We start from the raw sequence: 15,495 nt of genomic DNA on the forward strand, positions 1-15,495 counted from the left end.
TGAGTTTCTCTCAGTGGGGCAGTATGGTGTTCAGTGAGAGAGCAGATGTAGCACTGGGGGCAGAGCTGCTAAATTTAGAACTGGGGAACCACGTTCAGCCTTCATGAACAGTCCCCCAGACCACTCTCTTGAGGGAGCACATTCCCATGCCAGACCTTAGAAGGCACCAGAAAAGCCCTGGTGTCTTAGCACCAGCAGGTGGACCCTAGCAGTGGCAAGTGAGGGTACATCTTGAAGGCTTGCCCACCACAATCCATACTGAAGTTCACCTCCAGTCTTGTGGGCCGGCCTACGAAGTAGCAGACCCTAGAGCAACAGTGACTGTCACTGTCACCCTAGAGCAACAGTGACTGTCACTGAGGACCCCTGAGAAGAGCTGGCTCTAGGGCGGTGCGACTGGTGTGACCGCAACGGGCGCTGACTTTGAGTGGGGGCGTCGTATATTATGGTTTTAAAAGCACTTGCTGCCTCCTTCCTTGCCACCAGCTATTTTCGGCAATAATAAAAATGCATGATAACTCTGATGAATAAACTTCTTCCTAGAGCGAGATCGGAGATTTGTCTAGTGGAAGTTTTAACTCATGGAAAGATAGCGCAGAGGGTTAATGTGCCTGCTGCAAAGAAAATGTACCAGGCCCATCACCAAGTGCACATATTGTAAATAGGTCAGTGGGTTACTGCTTTTGTCAGTGAGATCCTTTTGCTACCTGCAGTTTATAAGTTACATTCCTAACAAAGAGCAGTGAGCTATTAACTTTCATCTAAGAGCTGCATACAAACTGCAAGGTATAAACTAGAGCGTTATGGTTTTTTCCCTAAGCCTTTGATTATCCTAATATTTCAAAAAGTGTTATTTTTGATACAAATCAATAATTTTTTTTTAAAGAGAACCCCCAATCATGGTATTAAGTTTTAAAATCTGAGTTTGTGTTTCTGAAGGCCAATCACTATTAAACTATACTGTCTACTAGTATGGTTATCATGTGACTCCTACACTTGTAGTCCTTTGTCTTATGTAACATTTCCTATACAGTCATTTACACACGTAAAATTGATTGTCTCTGTGTATATTGCTGACGACAGAAACTCCAAGGCTCGGAAACAAATGGCTTGTGCTTCCACTTTTGAGCATTTTTGGGACATTCTGTGATTAAAATAAATTCACAAAGTGGAATATGTTTCTAATGTCAATAGCTCATATTAATCGTTAAATAATCATGTGTATCCATTGGTTGAATTACATAACATAATAAGCTGTAACTGGTCAGTGAAATGCCACACAAATACTAAAGATTGGGATATTTTGCGCATCCTGGCCACACCTCTAACTCCGCCCACTGATCCAATCCTCAGGTTATTCCGCCCTCTGATTCTCCGCCCACAGTTCCCCTACTTTTTTCCCCCACTTCGACCACTGTTACGGAGCCAGAAACACATGGAATTTAACGTTGTGGGTTGTAGGGAGCAAGGGTTAGAGAGAGCGCGGGAGAAGTTAGAGTAGTTTGCTGTAGGAAAGAAAACCTTGTAGTCGGCAAAGTGCTTAGACGTCCGGGATGTTCTATGCTAATTAATTCTTCATTCCTACGAGTGTTGAGGAACTGGGGGACTACATTTTCAGAAAATCCGCTACTACTCAGCACTTGGTGTTTCCAAAGCAATTAAACTGTGCACGTCCCAGGCGCGTCATTGCGCTACAGCCTATTGTTTGCTGTGATAAATCCCAAATTGCAGCAGGTGCTGCCCTAAGTAACACGAAGAGGGAGCGGGAACTGACAACCCACCAGAGGGGGCGGGGCTATGTGGAGGTAACAATGTCACCGCCCAACCCGCTGCGCTGCAGACACATCTGTGGAAGGCAGCGGCCACTGCACCGAGGTCCACAGCTGAGCAGCCGGCCAAACACCCGACCCCGGGGGAGGACGAGGTCCGCAGGCAGCCATGGGGCAGATCGAGTGGGCCATGTGGGCCAACGAGCAGGCGCTGGCAGCCGGGCTCAGTAAGTACCACAGAGCGGGCAACATTAAATTCGTTTTTTTTCTTTTTTGGGGGTGGGAGGGGAAGAGGGTTGACAGCTAAGCTTTTCTGGTTCAGAATTTCGCTGGACGAGGGGATATGAGTCTTAAATATTCCTACTCTCCCCTCGGTGGGTGCAATTTTGGTGTGTACCGGGTACCTAAAGAAGATAAATTCGTTTTTTCCGAACCTCATTCTAAAAGGTGAATTTATTTAGAGATTCCTTGACTGTGCTGAATTGTGACAGGGAAGGGGTGTGGGGTTAGTTTAGGGGGCGTAATGTAAACTGCACATCTCCTAGGGAACCTCCCGACGTGATATGTTAGTGGTCGCTTACCAAATGTGCTTTTTTTTCTGTGCATGCCTGATAGTTTCTATCTTTAATCCCACACATATCTTTTTTCAGGTCAAGCCTAGTAGGCGGCGCATGTGCTGCTGTTGCGAAGCATATTGTGGCTTACAATTAACGGACAGGAGCTGGAAGCCAACTCCTTGCTTCTCATTGGTTGGCGTTTCTTGTCACCTCATTTGCCTACTTCTTATTTGTGTCCCTGCTTCTCAACCTTGTATTTGTCCCGTCCATAGACTATTGCCTCTTTAGCATGTGTGTGTTTGTCTTTTGTCTACCTTTGTTGTCAGGGAACTACTTTTCTCTTTTTGTATAAGCATACAGTTTGCATGTGTTTTCAAGCCATCTTCCTGGTGTGCTTCCCCCATCCCCTTCTACTGCTGCATATACCTGTGTGCTTCTCCCCACCTCCCTCCCTGTTGAACACAACTGTGTACTTCTCTGTGGTGCGCCAGCCCCCCTGCCCTCCCCGGTGTTGGTTCAGTGACCCCCCGCACTCCTGTGTTGCTAACTATCGTCCCTTGCTTCGCTACCTGTTATTCTGCTCTCCGTCCACTCTAAAAAAAATAATAATTAAAAAAACTCTTTTGCAGCTCAGATCAGTAACTTAAAACAAAACAAAAAAAAGGATGGTGCGTAGTGTGGCTAAAAACCATTAGGAAAGCCAATTGGTCACAAAAGTGAGAACTATTTGCTTTGCCAATGATTGTTTGATGTTGTTTTTGTCTTGTTAACATGATGTCCCTCCTTGTATGGTGTGGCAATCTACACAGGGCTCTGTTCGTTTGTTATGGACTCCTTCCACCTCTCTATACGCTGGTAGAAATGCATTGGTCGTTACTGCTACGTTTGACCCGTAGGGTTGCCTATAGAGTTGCTCGCTAAGATGGAAGAAGACCTGACCAAGTGGTTAATTTACCGACATCTGTCCAAATATCTGGGTTATATTCCTATTGTCTACCAAAGTAGGGATGCTTTGAAACGGACTACCCCCAAATAGTGCGTTTAATGACAACGAAACACTTTACATTCACATTATATTCTATACAAAACTCACTCGTATACGCAATATCCCTTCTCTAAACTCCAAACACATTACAGAGCTTTCCACCTTGCTCTTTCAGAAGCACTTTAGAGAAGCGCCTGTTCATCTAGAGGCCCTCTGAGGAACACATATGGTTTTTTAAAAGTGGAGAGGTAAGTGATGTATCATAGCAAGAGCAGTACACTTCAATGTGCAAACCAACGCTTTTCAGGTGGAAATCTTTTTCGCAGAGAAGTTTGTAATTGGAAAGTCGCCCATGCTAACGGCTCTTGGTAACGGAGGGATGAAGTCTGGCCAGTGGACATGAAGAGGAGGTGGAGGGTCAGGGGATTGTTTGTGCAGATATCTGTGTGTAGCAGTAGGACTTGCTGCCTCTAACTCGTGTTTGTTCTTGTTTTGCAGTTCTACTTGCCGGAGGAATCGTGGCTGTTGCTGGACAGTTTAAGAACTGGCAATTCGCAGCCTACGCCATGTATCCTTATTCCACGGTGCTTGGAATGGTTTGAGAGCACAAGACTAATCCCAATAACCCTCGGATTAACAACTAATCTGGGATTATTGTGGAGTAGTATCCTACTTGTCAGGGATAGGAAGTCCTATATAAATGCAACTACCAGTGATGTTCTAGACCACATAGTGCCCTGGTATTGAGCGGTGTACAAGGACAGACTGGAGGATGCAGGTCCTCACTGGCCTCGTAGGAAATTCAGAAATTCAGCAGTAGCTCGAGCCTCTGTACGTTTCGTCAGATATTTGGTGTCTAATCAGATTTTTCCAGAAAGCCAAATGGCTGGCTGCCAAGGCCAGACCTGTTGCCATTGCTAGTTCTTGTTTTACATTGGAGACTTTGTAGTTTCGCTCTTTCAATTATAAAAGTAGAACAGAAAGATAATATTAGGGCTGGATTAACAACTCACAATAGGCCCTGATACCAAGAGATCCGTGACATCTGAACACCTAGGGAACCCAAGTAACTTAATTCCATAAATATTGGTAAAATACATCTTTTATTAAGTGATTTACACCCTTGAGTGTCCTGTTTTCACAGTTCCCAGAGACTAAATGAAGCTATGTTATATTTTGTTTTAACTTTCAATAAGGAAATCTCTTTGACTGTCCTGGGGAAGCATTCTTACTTTATTTGGGTACAAGTTATAATTTGTGCTGGGTGTAAGATGGTCAGGCGGGGAAGGGACTGTGGTGTAATCATCTGTTGTAGTGTAGTGAAATAACTCTATTGGTCCACCAGTCATCGTTCTGACCTTAACAGGCACGACTTAGAGCTGCTGGAGCGTTCATTTGTCTGCTGGAGTACCCAAGGGGGAAGAGGAAGAAGGGCGCAACGATGGAGAGATGGTAAGAAGACTGTCGGCTTCTAAAGCAGACGCAGCCTGATTTAGAGTTCGGAGGGTGGGACACTCCATCACAAATGTGACAGATCTCCTGTCTGCCATATTACAAGTGCGATAACCCAATCACATATATAGTACCTCAGGGTGGAGCCATATGTGGCTAAACATGCAAAGATTTGCATCTTGTTACCTGTTTGGGTTCATGACACTGAGATGCGGGAACCACTTCACAACTTCTATATTCCTCGAGATGGAGCTGAGGCTCGAGATGGAGCAGATGCTGGAGAGGGAAGGGACATAATTATTCCAATTTTGTTTTTGTGTCATAAGAGGAAAATATTGAGTTGCTATTTTAAGAGTAGGGCTGAGGAAGTAAGTTGATCAATCATCTTATTTCCTACCTGCTCACAAGTCATTTCCCAGTTCACAGCATTGTGCAACAGTGTGTATTGTTGAAAGCATGGCCTCCTGATCCATTTAATGCAGATCAATGCTTTTATACTTTTTATTTTATTTAAAGAGTTTTATATAGTGCTGGCTAGACCCGATGGTATCGGAGCGCTTTACATTCGTTTCCACAATGTCACAGAAAATGATCACAATTACACATTTCGTCAAAAAATAAGCAATACATTAAGAGAGGAGAGAAAGGAGAGAGAAAAATAGTGGATGGGGGAAGGGGAGGTGAGAAGAGTGAGGATGAGGGAAGAGACGGCAGCAGAAACGAAAGGAAGTCTGACAATACATAAATTGAAGATTTTGTTCTGTTATATCATTCTTGAAGCACAAACAATCGTTCAGGGAAACAACGAGTGACTACACTTGGTGTTCTTCCCAAATAAAATATTTACAAGGAAACTGCATTCATGATGCAAGTTCCAGAAAAGATGACAGCACAATGTTTCTGCCCCATGCTATAGGCCTGTGTGAACACAAGCAGACCTTTACACTATACAAGGGAGTGATGCAAGACCAGCTGACTGGTCTAACCAGCGGACAGGCATGGGGGTACACAGCAAGTCATGTGACAGCAATAGTGCAGAACACAACTCGAGCAAATAGTACAGGCACAGGGGCGTGCCAGCAAGCATTTGAACAGCAGTGTCCCATGTGTGTTCAGCACCACTGTAACTATCACACCCAGCCACAAAAAACGACGTTTTGTGCGTTAGGTGATGGTTTCATACAATTGCAAGACTGGAGAGCAGCCATTTGCTAAAAGTGGACCGTGTGCCTCTGCGTAACAAACCGAGACGTTTTAAGGCATGGGCAAAGTGGGCAATTACCAAGGCCCCCCCAGCTTTTCAAAGGGCCCCTGGGAAAGTGAACTTTTCCCTGTTTTACCTTTGTCTGTCTCTATCTCAGCCTTTAACATATGATTCAATGTTGCTTGACCCCCGACTTCCTTCAGACGACACTGGTAACAAATGGTCAATGCCCCATCCATGAATTGCAATGGAAGCACATCTTTGGCAATTTAAGGGTATGTCATGGAATGCAAGAAATGTGTGATGAATATACCACCTAATTCCTGCTGACTTATCCATTGCTTAAAAAATACACTCCCAATAATTACTGCCCTGTGGCACTGTTTCTGCCAGAATGTTAAAAGAAGTAGTTAATGTCATGCATTGACAACTAACCTAACATACAGTGTATTTGTAGAGGACACATTCAACGTCGTTATCTAGGCGCTGAATAACAGGTGTTTGTTACCCAAATCAATGGTACTCATTTTATCGACCTCAAATGGATGGAGGTCTGAGTGGACCCACTGGGATTTGAACTTGTGACCATGAGGTCATACACAGGCGCCTACAGCGGATGCCTTAGTCCACTAAGCCACCAGAACAACTGGTTTAATTCGTGCTAATGTCTTCACTTTCAAAATGTCTCCAGAGCAAAGAGGGCCCTTGAAACCAAATTGGTGAGGCAGGGAACAGGGGTTATCAGATCAATATCTTAAGCAAAAACAACCTGCTTCACGTGGCTACCTAACCCAAGGATATCTAATTAAAAATCTAATTCAAAGTCGCAATTGAGGTTTGTGGCAATTGCAATGCTCAGTTGCAACTCAATTGCGCCTTGGATTTTCGATTTGATATATTCTTGAGTTAGCTAGCCGTGTGAGGCAGGATGTTGTCGCTTATGATAAGTCTAACTTTCAAAATGGCCTGTGCTGTGCTGTACAGGTCTGCTTGTACCTAGAGTCCTTTTAACTGTCACTGTATGCAAAACAAAATACAAACCAAAGTGACCGCTGCACTGGGGTGATGTGGTCTTGTGGGAATTTGGTCAACTAGCATCCATTGGCCTAAAGTCGAATGCCAGCCTCTTTGCCTATTCATACTATTTGTAAGCAGTCCGAATTTTAGTAGATAAAGGAATTGATTTCTGTGGAATATCTATTTGGTGTCCTGGTTGCACATTCACTAAATAGTCCATCAACCACATCTCCTACCAATATGTCTAAATTTCAACATTACCTAAAGATACCTAAATGAACATGTGCATTTACTATAGAGCACTAGCATAAGTCACTATGCTGAATGGCATGAGCCACAGGAGAAGATGACCTGAAATCACAATTGCATCAGGTGTTGGAGCTGGGACTCCAAATCCTGCAACTCTTACACGATGAAACAAAATCTGTTTTCCCTTCTTTTATCAGCAGGCTCAATTAATTTCCTTGGTGGTTCTGTATGCTGAAAGAGGGCAGCTGTAACTATTTTACAAATGTAATGTTCTTAATTTATTTCCCCCAACAGTGGTCAACAGTGCATGACAGTCGTGGTGAAAGCTTTTGGACCTCTCACTAGGAACTACTACGTCCGTGCCATCCTGCACGCCTGGTGAGTTATTTCCCTTTCCAAATATATCTGTGCATATTTTTGTAGAAAGAAGTTCACTCATAGGAAGTATAATTAAGACATTTTATGACACCCATTCGATGAAAGAACTGGTGTGGCTGACCAGTCAATCAAACGTGAGGAAGATTTTTTTTAACTAGCAATGCTGTAAATGCAGGTGATAGTTTGTTTTACTAAATCCATCATTCCATTCAGCACTTGTTCAGATTCTGTCCAGTTCAGTTGTGAAGGCAGAAGGGTACCCTCTCCATGGGTGTCCGAAAGGGGGGAGTTTTTTTTTAACTTGCCCTTTAAAAAAATTCAAGATGGCGTAGTGGAAGGTCCGCTTCACTGCAGCATCATGACTCCCCGAAAACATTTCTGCGGACGCCCATGACCATCTCATCCCCTATGTGACATGACTAAACTTCACTGGTAGGTTGGTGTTCACATTTTGTCATTAGAAAACCACAGCCCCATTCTGACAGCACCCGCAGAGAGCCTGAAACTCAATGGGTTTTTTATTCGCACCCTTCAAGAGGAAAATTCCTTTGGGTTGCATCCAAGCTACTGCTGCTGTTTTTGGTGGCAGCTTCCAGCGAGCTCCCAGTTTCTGTTGTCCACCAAGTCTGCAGCAGCACCAGCGTAAGCCGACTGTCTTGCTTTCCTTTCTATAGCACTCTGTTTACTGGTCCAGCAGGCAGTAATTGTACCACTCCCAGCAGTTATTCCCATCTGGTCAATCACCACTTTGTGTTGCGAAAGAAAAAAGCTACTTACCTGAAACAATAGTTTTGCAGCTTGAGGCTCTCCTAATTTCACGTTATATGCATTATTCCACTGTCTAGTGATTGTTTTGGGAAAATCATGTTAAAAAACATCTTTTTATTTTGGGGCATTAACCAATGGTGGAGTCTTTATGACTAACAGTGTCATTAATTACAAGACAGATGCCCAACTTGTGTCCGCCATGCTCATGGTCTATTTTTGCCCATACGGTTTGGTAATGTTCTCCAGAATGTGAGTAGAAATTAGCTTTTAGCCATAATTGGTAAGATTCTGGAGCTTGGTCAACCACAGACGAGTTTGAGCGAACTAGCCAATGAATCAAAATGTATTCTAATACAGTAATTATGAAAACTGCAGAGATTGATGTAAAATTAAAGGCAAAAATTATCTGGAATTTCTTCAGATGTACAATCTCCTTCTGGGTGTTTGACACTACACTTTTTAAAACTACAAAATCCCTGACCGGTGTTCACTAAACCGAAAGTCAATTGGTTTCCAGGAGCTGTTCACACTGCACTGGAATTGGTTAAAATTTAGTAAAGTTATAGGCAATTAAAAAATCGTATTATTGAAAACCTTAGGTAATTTTTGGTGACCCCCTGGTCAAGTATTTTGTAGCCTGTAGAGTGTCTATAGAGGTCACCTTTTGAGCACTTTTGTAGCATTGACTTCTCCATAGAACACAGAAAAAATGTAAAAGTTCAGCACTACACACATCAAATGTACCCTAATTAGGCATCTACTTGAAAACCCATTGGGAACAGAAGCGCCCTTAAAGTTGGATAAAATGTTCCAGCCATTAACAAATGTAAAATAACTGCTTTTACCTATAATTCAAGTGTACACAAAATGAACAAAGACTTCTTTTGGGAAGTATCTGAAAAACATGGCATACGTATTCCTCAAAGCTGCTGGAAGTATCTCTTATCATGTAGAGTAGGTAAAGAAGCAGATATGAAGCGTAGTTTGTTTACTATGTGGAACACATGAAACTGAACTCAAATGAATGTATGTTGACAAAAACCAATGCCCACTTGTAATCCACGCACATTCTGTGGGGCTGCTGTACACATGTCCATCAAATGCACATTCGGGCCAACAAATGTACTCTTACAAAGGGAGCAATAAAAAAAGAAGCTATATTCATTCAGGAGTAAATTGGTAATAAAAGTTTGCATGTGAGCTCTAACAAATGAATGTGGAAAGAATAGTTATTTGAGCTGATTAACTCCATACTGTGAGTTACATAACTCTACTTAATGTCACTCACTGTAAAAATGAAGCCATTGAATTAATTACCAAAAACCCTTTCCATGCGAATTAAGATTAAAATAATTGCAATGTATTCGGTTGATACATACATACATACATATGTGTGTGTAATATATATATATATATATATATATATGCGCTTCGCAAAAACCATAACCTGATCTGAACAATCACCTTTACACAGAAACTGCTAATTGAATTACTAGGGCTGGATGTCTTCAAGGGTTCTGGGAATATAATGAAAAAGAGGTCAGTGGAAATCTGGGATGGTAGTAAAAAAGACAAGATTTCACATATACATTTTGAATTGCAAGATTGACTTCAAAGTATAGCGTGAAGGCATTTTATAATTTAGTGCAAACAAACTATCAGCGATCTATAGCACATCATTCTAGAACCATTGTAAGACATTAAAGAATCAAACTATGCCATGATGGCAAAGGGATGCAGATTTTTCTGTGGTTCCTAGTAGTATCACCTAACTGGCCGGATGTGAATCTCACTGTTGCTAGTTCCAGATAGATTCCATTTATGCTGTTCTTTTTGTTTTCCTTTTTAGTTTGGCAGTGCCTGGAGGATTTTTACTCGCCACAGTGCTTGGCACTGTTTGCCTTGGCATCGCGAGCCTCATCTACCTACTGGTAAGCAGCAATCCTTGAGCTTTTTCTACTACGGTCTGGCATTAAGGGGATGAGGGGTACTGGGCAACCACATACTTTAATCGATTCAGGTGTTGCCTGGCAGGGAGTCTTTTTCTGTTGTCACCTGCAAAGCCTGGAATGGTCTCCCTCATTCCAGTCAAGCAGAAAAAGCTTTCTCACACTTAAGAAAATGCTTAAAAGTCAACTGTTCTCAATGTAGATTCTGTTTCTGTGTAATCTGGTTCTTCTTTAGCTTTAGGATACCCCCTTTTTTGGTATTTACGTGCTGTATAAAATTAAGAATCCGTCAATCAATACTTTAGGGTACTGAGCAGAAACTGCCTTGTGCCGCTGAGGTCCCAGTGAGCCAGACCAGACCCCCCTCCCCTGCTAGTAATCTGTATCTGTACCATGCCTTCAAAGGCCAGACCTACACTATTGTCTTCAATCCAGGTTTTTGAGGCAGTTTGGCACGGGACAGCTGCAAGTTAGAAAAGGTCAAGGAACGAAAGGTTGATCTCTGCATTTATCACTTTCATTGATGTAGGTGGTCAATGTTAAGATATGGTGCTCTTGATAGAAGTCTGCAAGGCATTCAGGGCCAACAAGGATGACTTAAACAGGTGAGAGGAGCTTGTGTCAAGGTTGCAAATTTAGACCCTCGGTAGACCTCTGCTGGTAGGCCAGTGCTTACGAAGGTCAGTAGCGTGTTCATTCGTGCCAACAAGCTCATTATGTTCATGACTCCGATTTAGCCCATTTGTCCTTTGTGTGGTTCTGTCGCCTTAAAATCTCTGGGTCTGCTGCACCCATACTGCTCCAGCTCCGAGGCACCAACCTTTCTGCATAATATTGAAATTGTATAAAGGGATTTGTCACCTTTTTATAGCTTTATATCCATGGTAGATTGTGTGGTTGAATGCTGACAAATGTGATGTGACCAGATATATCGTCCGTGGGCACATTTTGACTAAACAACAAACACCATTACAATTGCAATTCCTTACGATAGCATAGACACCTATTAATAGCCAGGCAGTAACTGGCTTCTACTGCTACCCTCATACTCCCTAGTGAGAGGCTGGTAATGCCATACTCTGCAAGCTCTAAGGCTAGCCAGTCTGTCAGAGCAACAAGTAACAAGGTTGGGTGAGTTGGAGAAGAATTTAAGCACACAACAAATCAAAGTGCATAAATCAAAACATTTATTCCTTTGAAGATTGTTTTTTATAAGTAGTAAAGTACAAACGCCCCAAAGTAGTCTTTACCAATACGAAGTGGCTGGCTTTTTGTGTCCTCTTGCCTTGTGTGTTGCAGTGTGTTTAGTTATGTTGAACATTTACTAAAGTCTAATTGTGCTCTATTGTTCTGTGTAAACAAAGGTGCATCGCGAACACTAAAGAATAAGCATTATCAAAGCCAATCGGTATGGCATGGACAAGCATGTAGTTGTTTGGTACATTGTTTTTTGAAAACATATGCAAAGGGCAAAAACATATAATACACATAAAAATAAAGGAGTAGCCAGGCACATGAGCCCAGACACTGAAGCGCACTCTTTTACACGTGGCCAATGGAAAAAGTAGGTTGCCCTACTTCTCTATGGTGTATGTTGTGGTAGGGGGAAGGAAATTATGAATGACATTTGAAAAGACCAATGGATGAAGAGGGCTGACCTAAATCCCTAGGTGGACAGATGTATTTTGATTATGATTTTGGGGGGGAAAAGACCAGGCTGGCTTGACAGCTAAAGCTGTCATTAGGCTAAACCAAAAAAAATATGAAACCCAACACCACAAAGGTTCATCTGACACATAGGCCGCATCGCGGTTTAATTTCTGACCACCGCATTACAATGCATGCGGTCGAAACTGAACTGTCCTGTCTTTCCGGCTGGCTTCTGAGGGGCTTAAGGAACTCGTCAGCCAGTCGGAGACCAGCACATAATCCCAATGGACGGCGTTTCCGCCGTTGGGATTACTATGATCGTTTCCGACATGGAAAGTCTATCAAAGTGAATTTGGGGACCCTAGCAGGGCCTCCTTCTCCCTATGGCCTCCGGTTGGGGGCAGAGGGGGAACCTATGGTGCCTCACTGTTAATCCCTGCACTGTGTGGCAGGTACCCTGGGGTGCCTGCCACGTGGTGCAGGGATTAACAAAATCCCCCATTTCTCAATGGGAGCTTGTGCTATGGCTGGTGTAGGGCCACGGCACAAGCTCCCATTCAAGGCCGGACTGAGAACCAAAACCGGCCCTGGCAAAGTGCTCTGCTGCCCCCCCCCATCCCCAGGGGGGGGTTGGGGTGTAACCGCGCTCGTTGCCAGGGCCGGTTTTCGGCTGATTTTGTTACAGGGTCGTTTTTTTTGCTGCAAAAACGGCCCTGTAACAAAAACGGCCCACACCCTTGCGGCGCATCGGGGGATTGCCCGGTGCCCGCAACGGCTCCCATTGCGTAATGGGAGTGTGCGACTGCACCGTGTGTGGTCGCATTGTGATTGCGGTGTTGGGAACACTAACCAGAGGTCGGTGGGTCCAGAGACCACAACAGTGTCGTTCGCAGGCAACTCCGACCAACATCGTAATCGAGCCCATAGTGTCTCCTTTATGAGAATGATATTTCTTAAACGATTGCAGGTACTAGTCCGAGAGCTCTCCAATACAATAAATCACTTCATTGAAATGGGACGCACATGTTAATTCCTTCTGGATTAGAAATACTCACATGATTCCCCTGGTTTATGAGTGAGTTCTTTGAGTGTACGGCAAACTAAATTTCACCCAACCCTAGAGAGCACAAAAAATAGTGTGTAGGCTTGGTGTTTACAACAATTGTTGGATTAACAGCATTGCACATCAATGTCCTCAATGGTAGGTGGAGAGCGTCCGCTTTCTATGCCAGTGGCAGGGTTTGACACTAACCAGCAATGCACGTTTCCCACACTGCCAACTAGTGCCAGACTGAAAAACTATTGTGGACTATGTTAACTATCACCATTGTGCATATTAAACCTTCTTCGGGGAGAGGGTCAGAAATGAATTCAGCCTCCATATTAATACCTTCCTTGGCCACACTGCTGAGGCTGCAAAAGGGATATAAGTGTTGCAACAACTTGCAAGAGAGTCTGCGAAGGAGAGATCTGAGGGATAAGGTGGCTTCAATTTCCACTTCAGAGACTGCACGGTGTGAGACTCGTGAGATGCTGGAGTGAATATGATAGGGTTGTCCCTTTTCAAAAGCAGTAGTGGGTGATTTTTTTAAGCAGGTGGGAACTATTGGGACCATTCTAAGATACCCTGTGAATGCATGGAACGAACCACTGGTCAAATCAGGACCGAAAAGTAAAAGAAAAGATTAACAGTATAAGGGACTGGCTAACAAAAATGTGGACACATCATGTCATGGAGCTCAGTTGTGTGTTTCTGGGTGCATTTGAAAGTGCTTGCTCTACTCTCCACCAGATATTTCCCACCAGATGGAATGCCCTAAGTTAGCATCACTTTGTTAGTGTTCTGTTGGTGGAACACCCCCATTTTGTGTGTGCTTTATAGCATTGCTTAGGCTAATGGCCACTTCTTTCATTCTGACCTTTACTTTTCTGTCTTCTCTGCTTTAGGCTGCTATTTATGGAGAGGAGTGGCGGCCCTTGGAAGCGCGCAGGCAGGAAAAGCCACGGGCACCTGAGACCAAGGGTCCTCCAGCGGGTCCACCACCACGACAACACCTAGATGCCAGGAAGAAGCAAGTGAATGAAATCCCTTTAAGGGGAGGGCGGGACGATCCCGTCATGGTCACGCATGATGTGTAGAAATCACATGTTGCATATCCTGGGGATCAACACATAAATGACTATTTGCTGATCTCCGAACCAAGCATTGGCAGCATTGAATGGAATAGATGTGGAAGTAGGGGTTTAAGTGATTGTTTGCAATTGGGACATATGCTTTATCAATCACAGCTCCACACATGCCTATGCTTACTTTTCTTCAAGAGTGCCTATCTGGAGGTATCACGCAGAAATCCTATGACACTCGCCAGTGGGTTTAGTCCGCCCTGACTACTTTCAGCTTAGTTTGTCTGCAAACGATTGTGGTAAAGGTCTGTATCTCTATGGCATTTGTTTATCTAGGTGCTATTTTCTAGTACATGATGATCAAATATTGTGAGCTTTCAATCTATTCAGGAACTTCTCACCTGATTCCTGTGTGCCTTATTCCTATGCTACTACCTGCAAAAGAATGTTATATGTATAAAACAACGGATCTATGAGAAATTAAATAAAGAAGCAAAAAACAAGCCAATCAAAATGGTCTCTATTAGTAAACGGGCTTTCGACAGTTCGTTATATTAACATGTCAGATGCACATCTGGATATCGCTTGTAGGCCAAAATGTTTAACTCTCACTAGATCGCTCTGATCTTCTTAAATATTTCTTCGCTTGATAGTTGTCCTTTGCATCACAAGAAGCATTGCCTTGTTTGCAACTTTTTACCAATTTTTTTCGGTAATCTGCGGGCATTGAAAAAGTGACAAAAAATATTTTAAACAAATGCACAGAACCCTTACAAATGACTAACCAGTGGCGGCTCCTCCACTAAGGCAGAGGAGCATTGCCCCACTGCTTTTTGCAATGTAAAAAAAGGAAAAATGGTGATAATAACCTGAGGTAATTTTTATTTTAGTTTTCCCCACTGCTGCGTCTTTGTGGGGGGGGGGGGCTGCTCTCAGAGCATGGGGAGCAGTGGTTTGCACTCCCAATGTGACATGAGTGCTTGGCCGGCCCACTCGGGCTGCCCAAAACAGTCATTCGCACATACCGTGTTCTCGATGCAGGCTGCATTACAGCCTGCGTGAAGAACATGCCCAACCCTCCAACCCCTGGCTTAACTCAGACCAATCCCAACACTGCATTGCAGCATTGTGATTGGCTGCAGGGAACCTGGGAGCGCTGGTACTTCCTCCTTCCTGTTCACCCAAGAAGCCTGGAAGAAGACGTAGGAGAAGCAGCAGCAGCCAGCCAGCCAGCCAGCCGACTTGCCTGGAGGTAATTGATTGTTTTTTAAACCAATCCCCCCCCCCCCCCTCCACTCTTTCCCCCACACCACGCCTCATTGCTTCTTCCTGGTAGCCGCCGCTGTGAATTCGCTTTGCAGATGTAGATGTAGCCTCCTATGACCTAGCAGTC

The 15,495-nt window shown here is 43.7% G+C and overlaps 1 protein-coding gene across 1 annotated transcript; it reads left to right on the top strand.

Annotated features, from left to right (window-relative positions):
- Positions 1-1,385: 1,385 nt before the first annotated feature.
- On the top strand, positions 1,386-14,584 carry LOC147677927 (cytochrome b-245 light chain-like). The gene is made up of 6 exons (XM_086945817.1): positions 1,386-1,996; positions 3,810-3,879; positions 4,689-4,763; positions 7,528-7,611; positions 10,229-10,310; positions 13,926-14,584. Exons 1-6 carry the CDS (start codon positions 1,939-1,941, stop codon positions 14,115-14,117), a joined length of 561 nt encoding a protein of 186 aa, XP_086801943.1. The 5' UTR covers positions 1,386-1,938; the 3' UTR covers positions 14,118-14,584.
- The last annotated feature ends 911 nt before the right edge of the window (positions 14,585-15,495 follow it).

This window comes from Lissotriton vulgaris, chromosome 12 (genome assembly GCF_964263255.1).
Source record: "Lissotriton vulgaris chromosome 12, aLisVul1.2, whole genome shotgun sequence".
NCBI lineage: Eukaryota > Metazoa > Chordata > Amphibia > Caudata > Salamandridae > Lissotriton > Lissotriton vulgaris.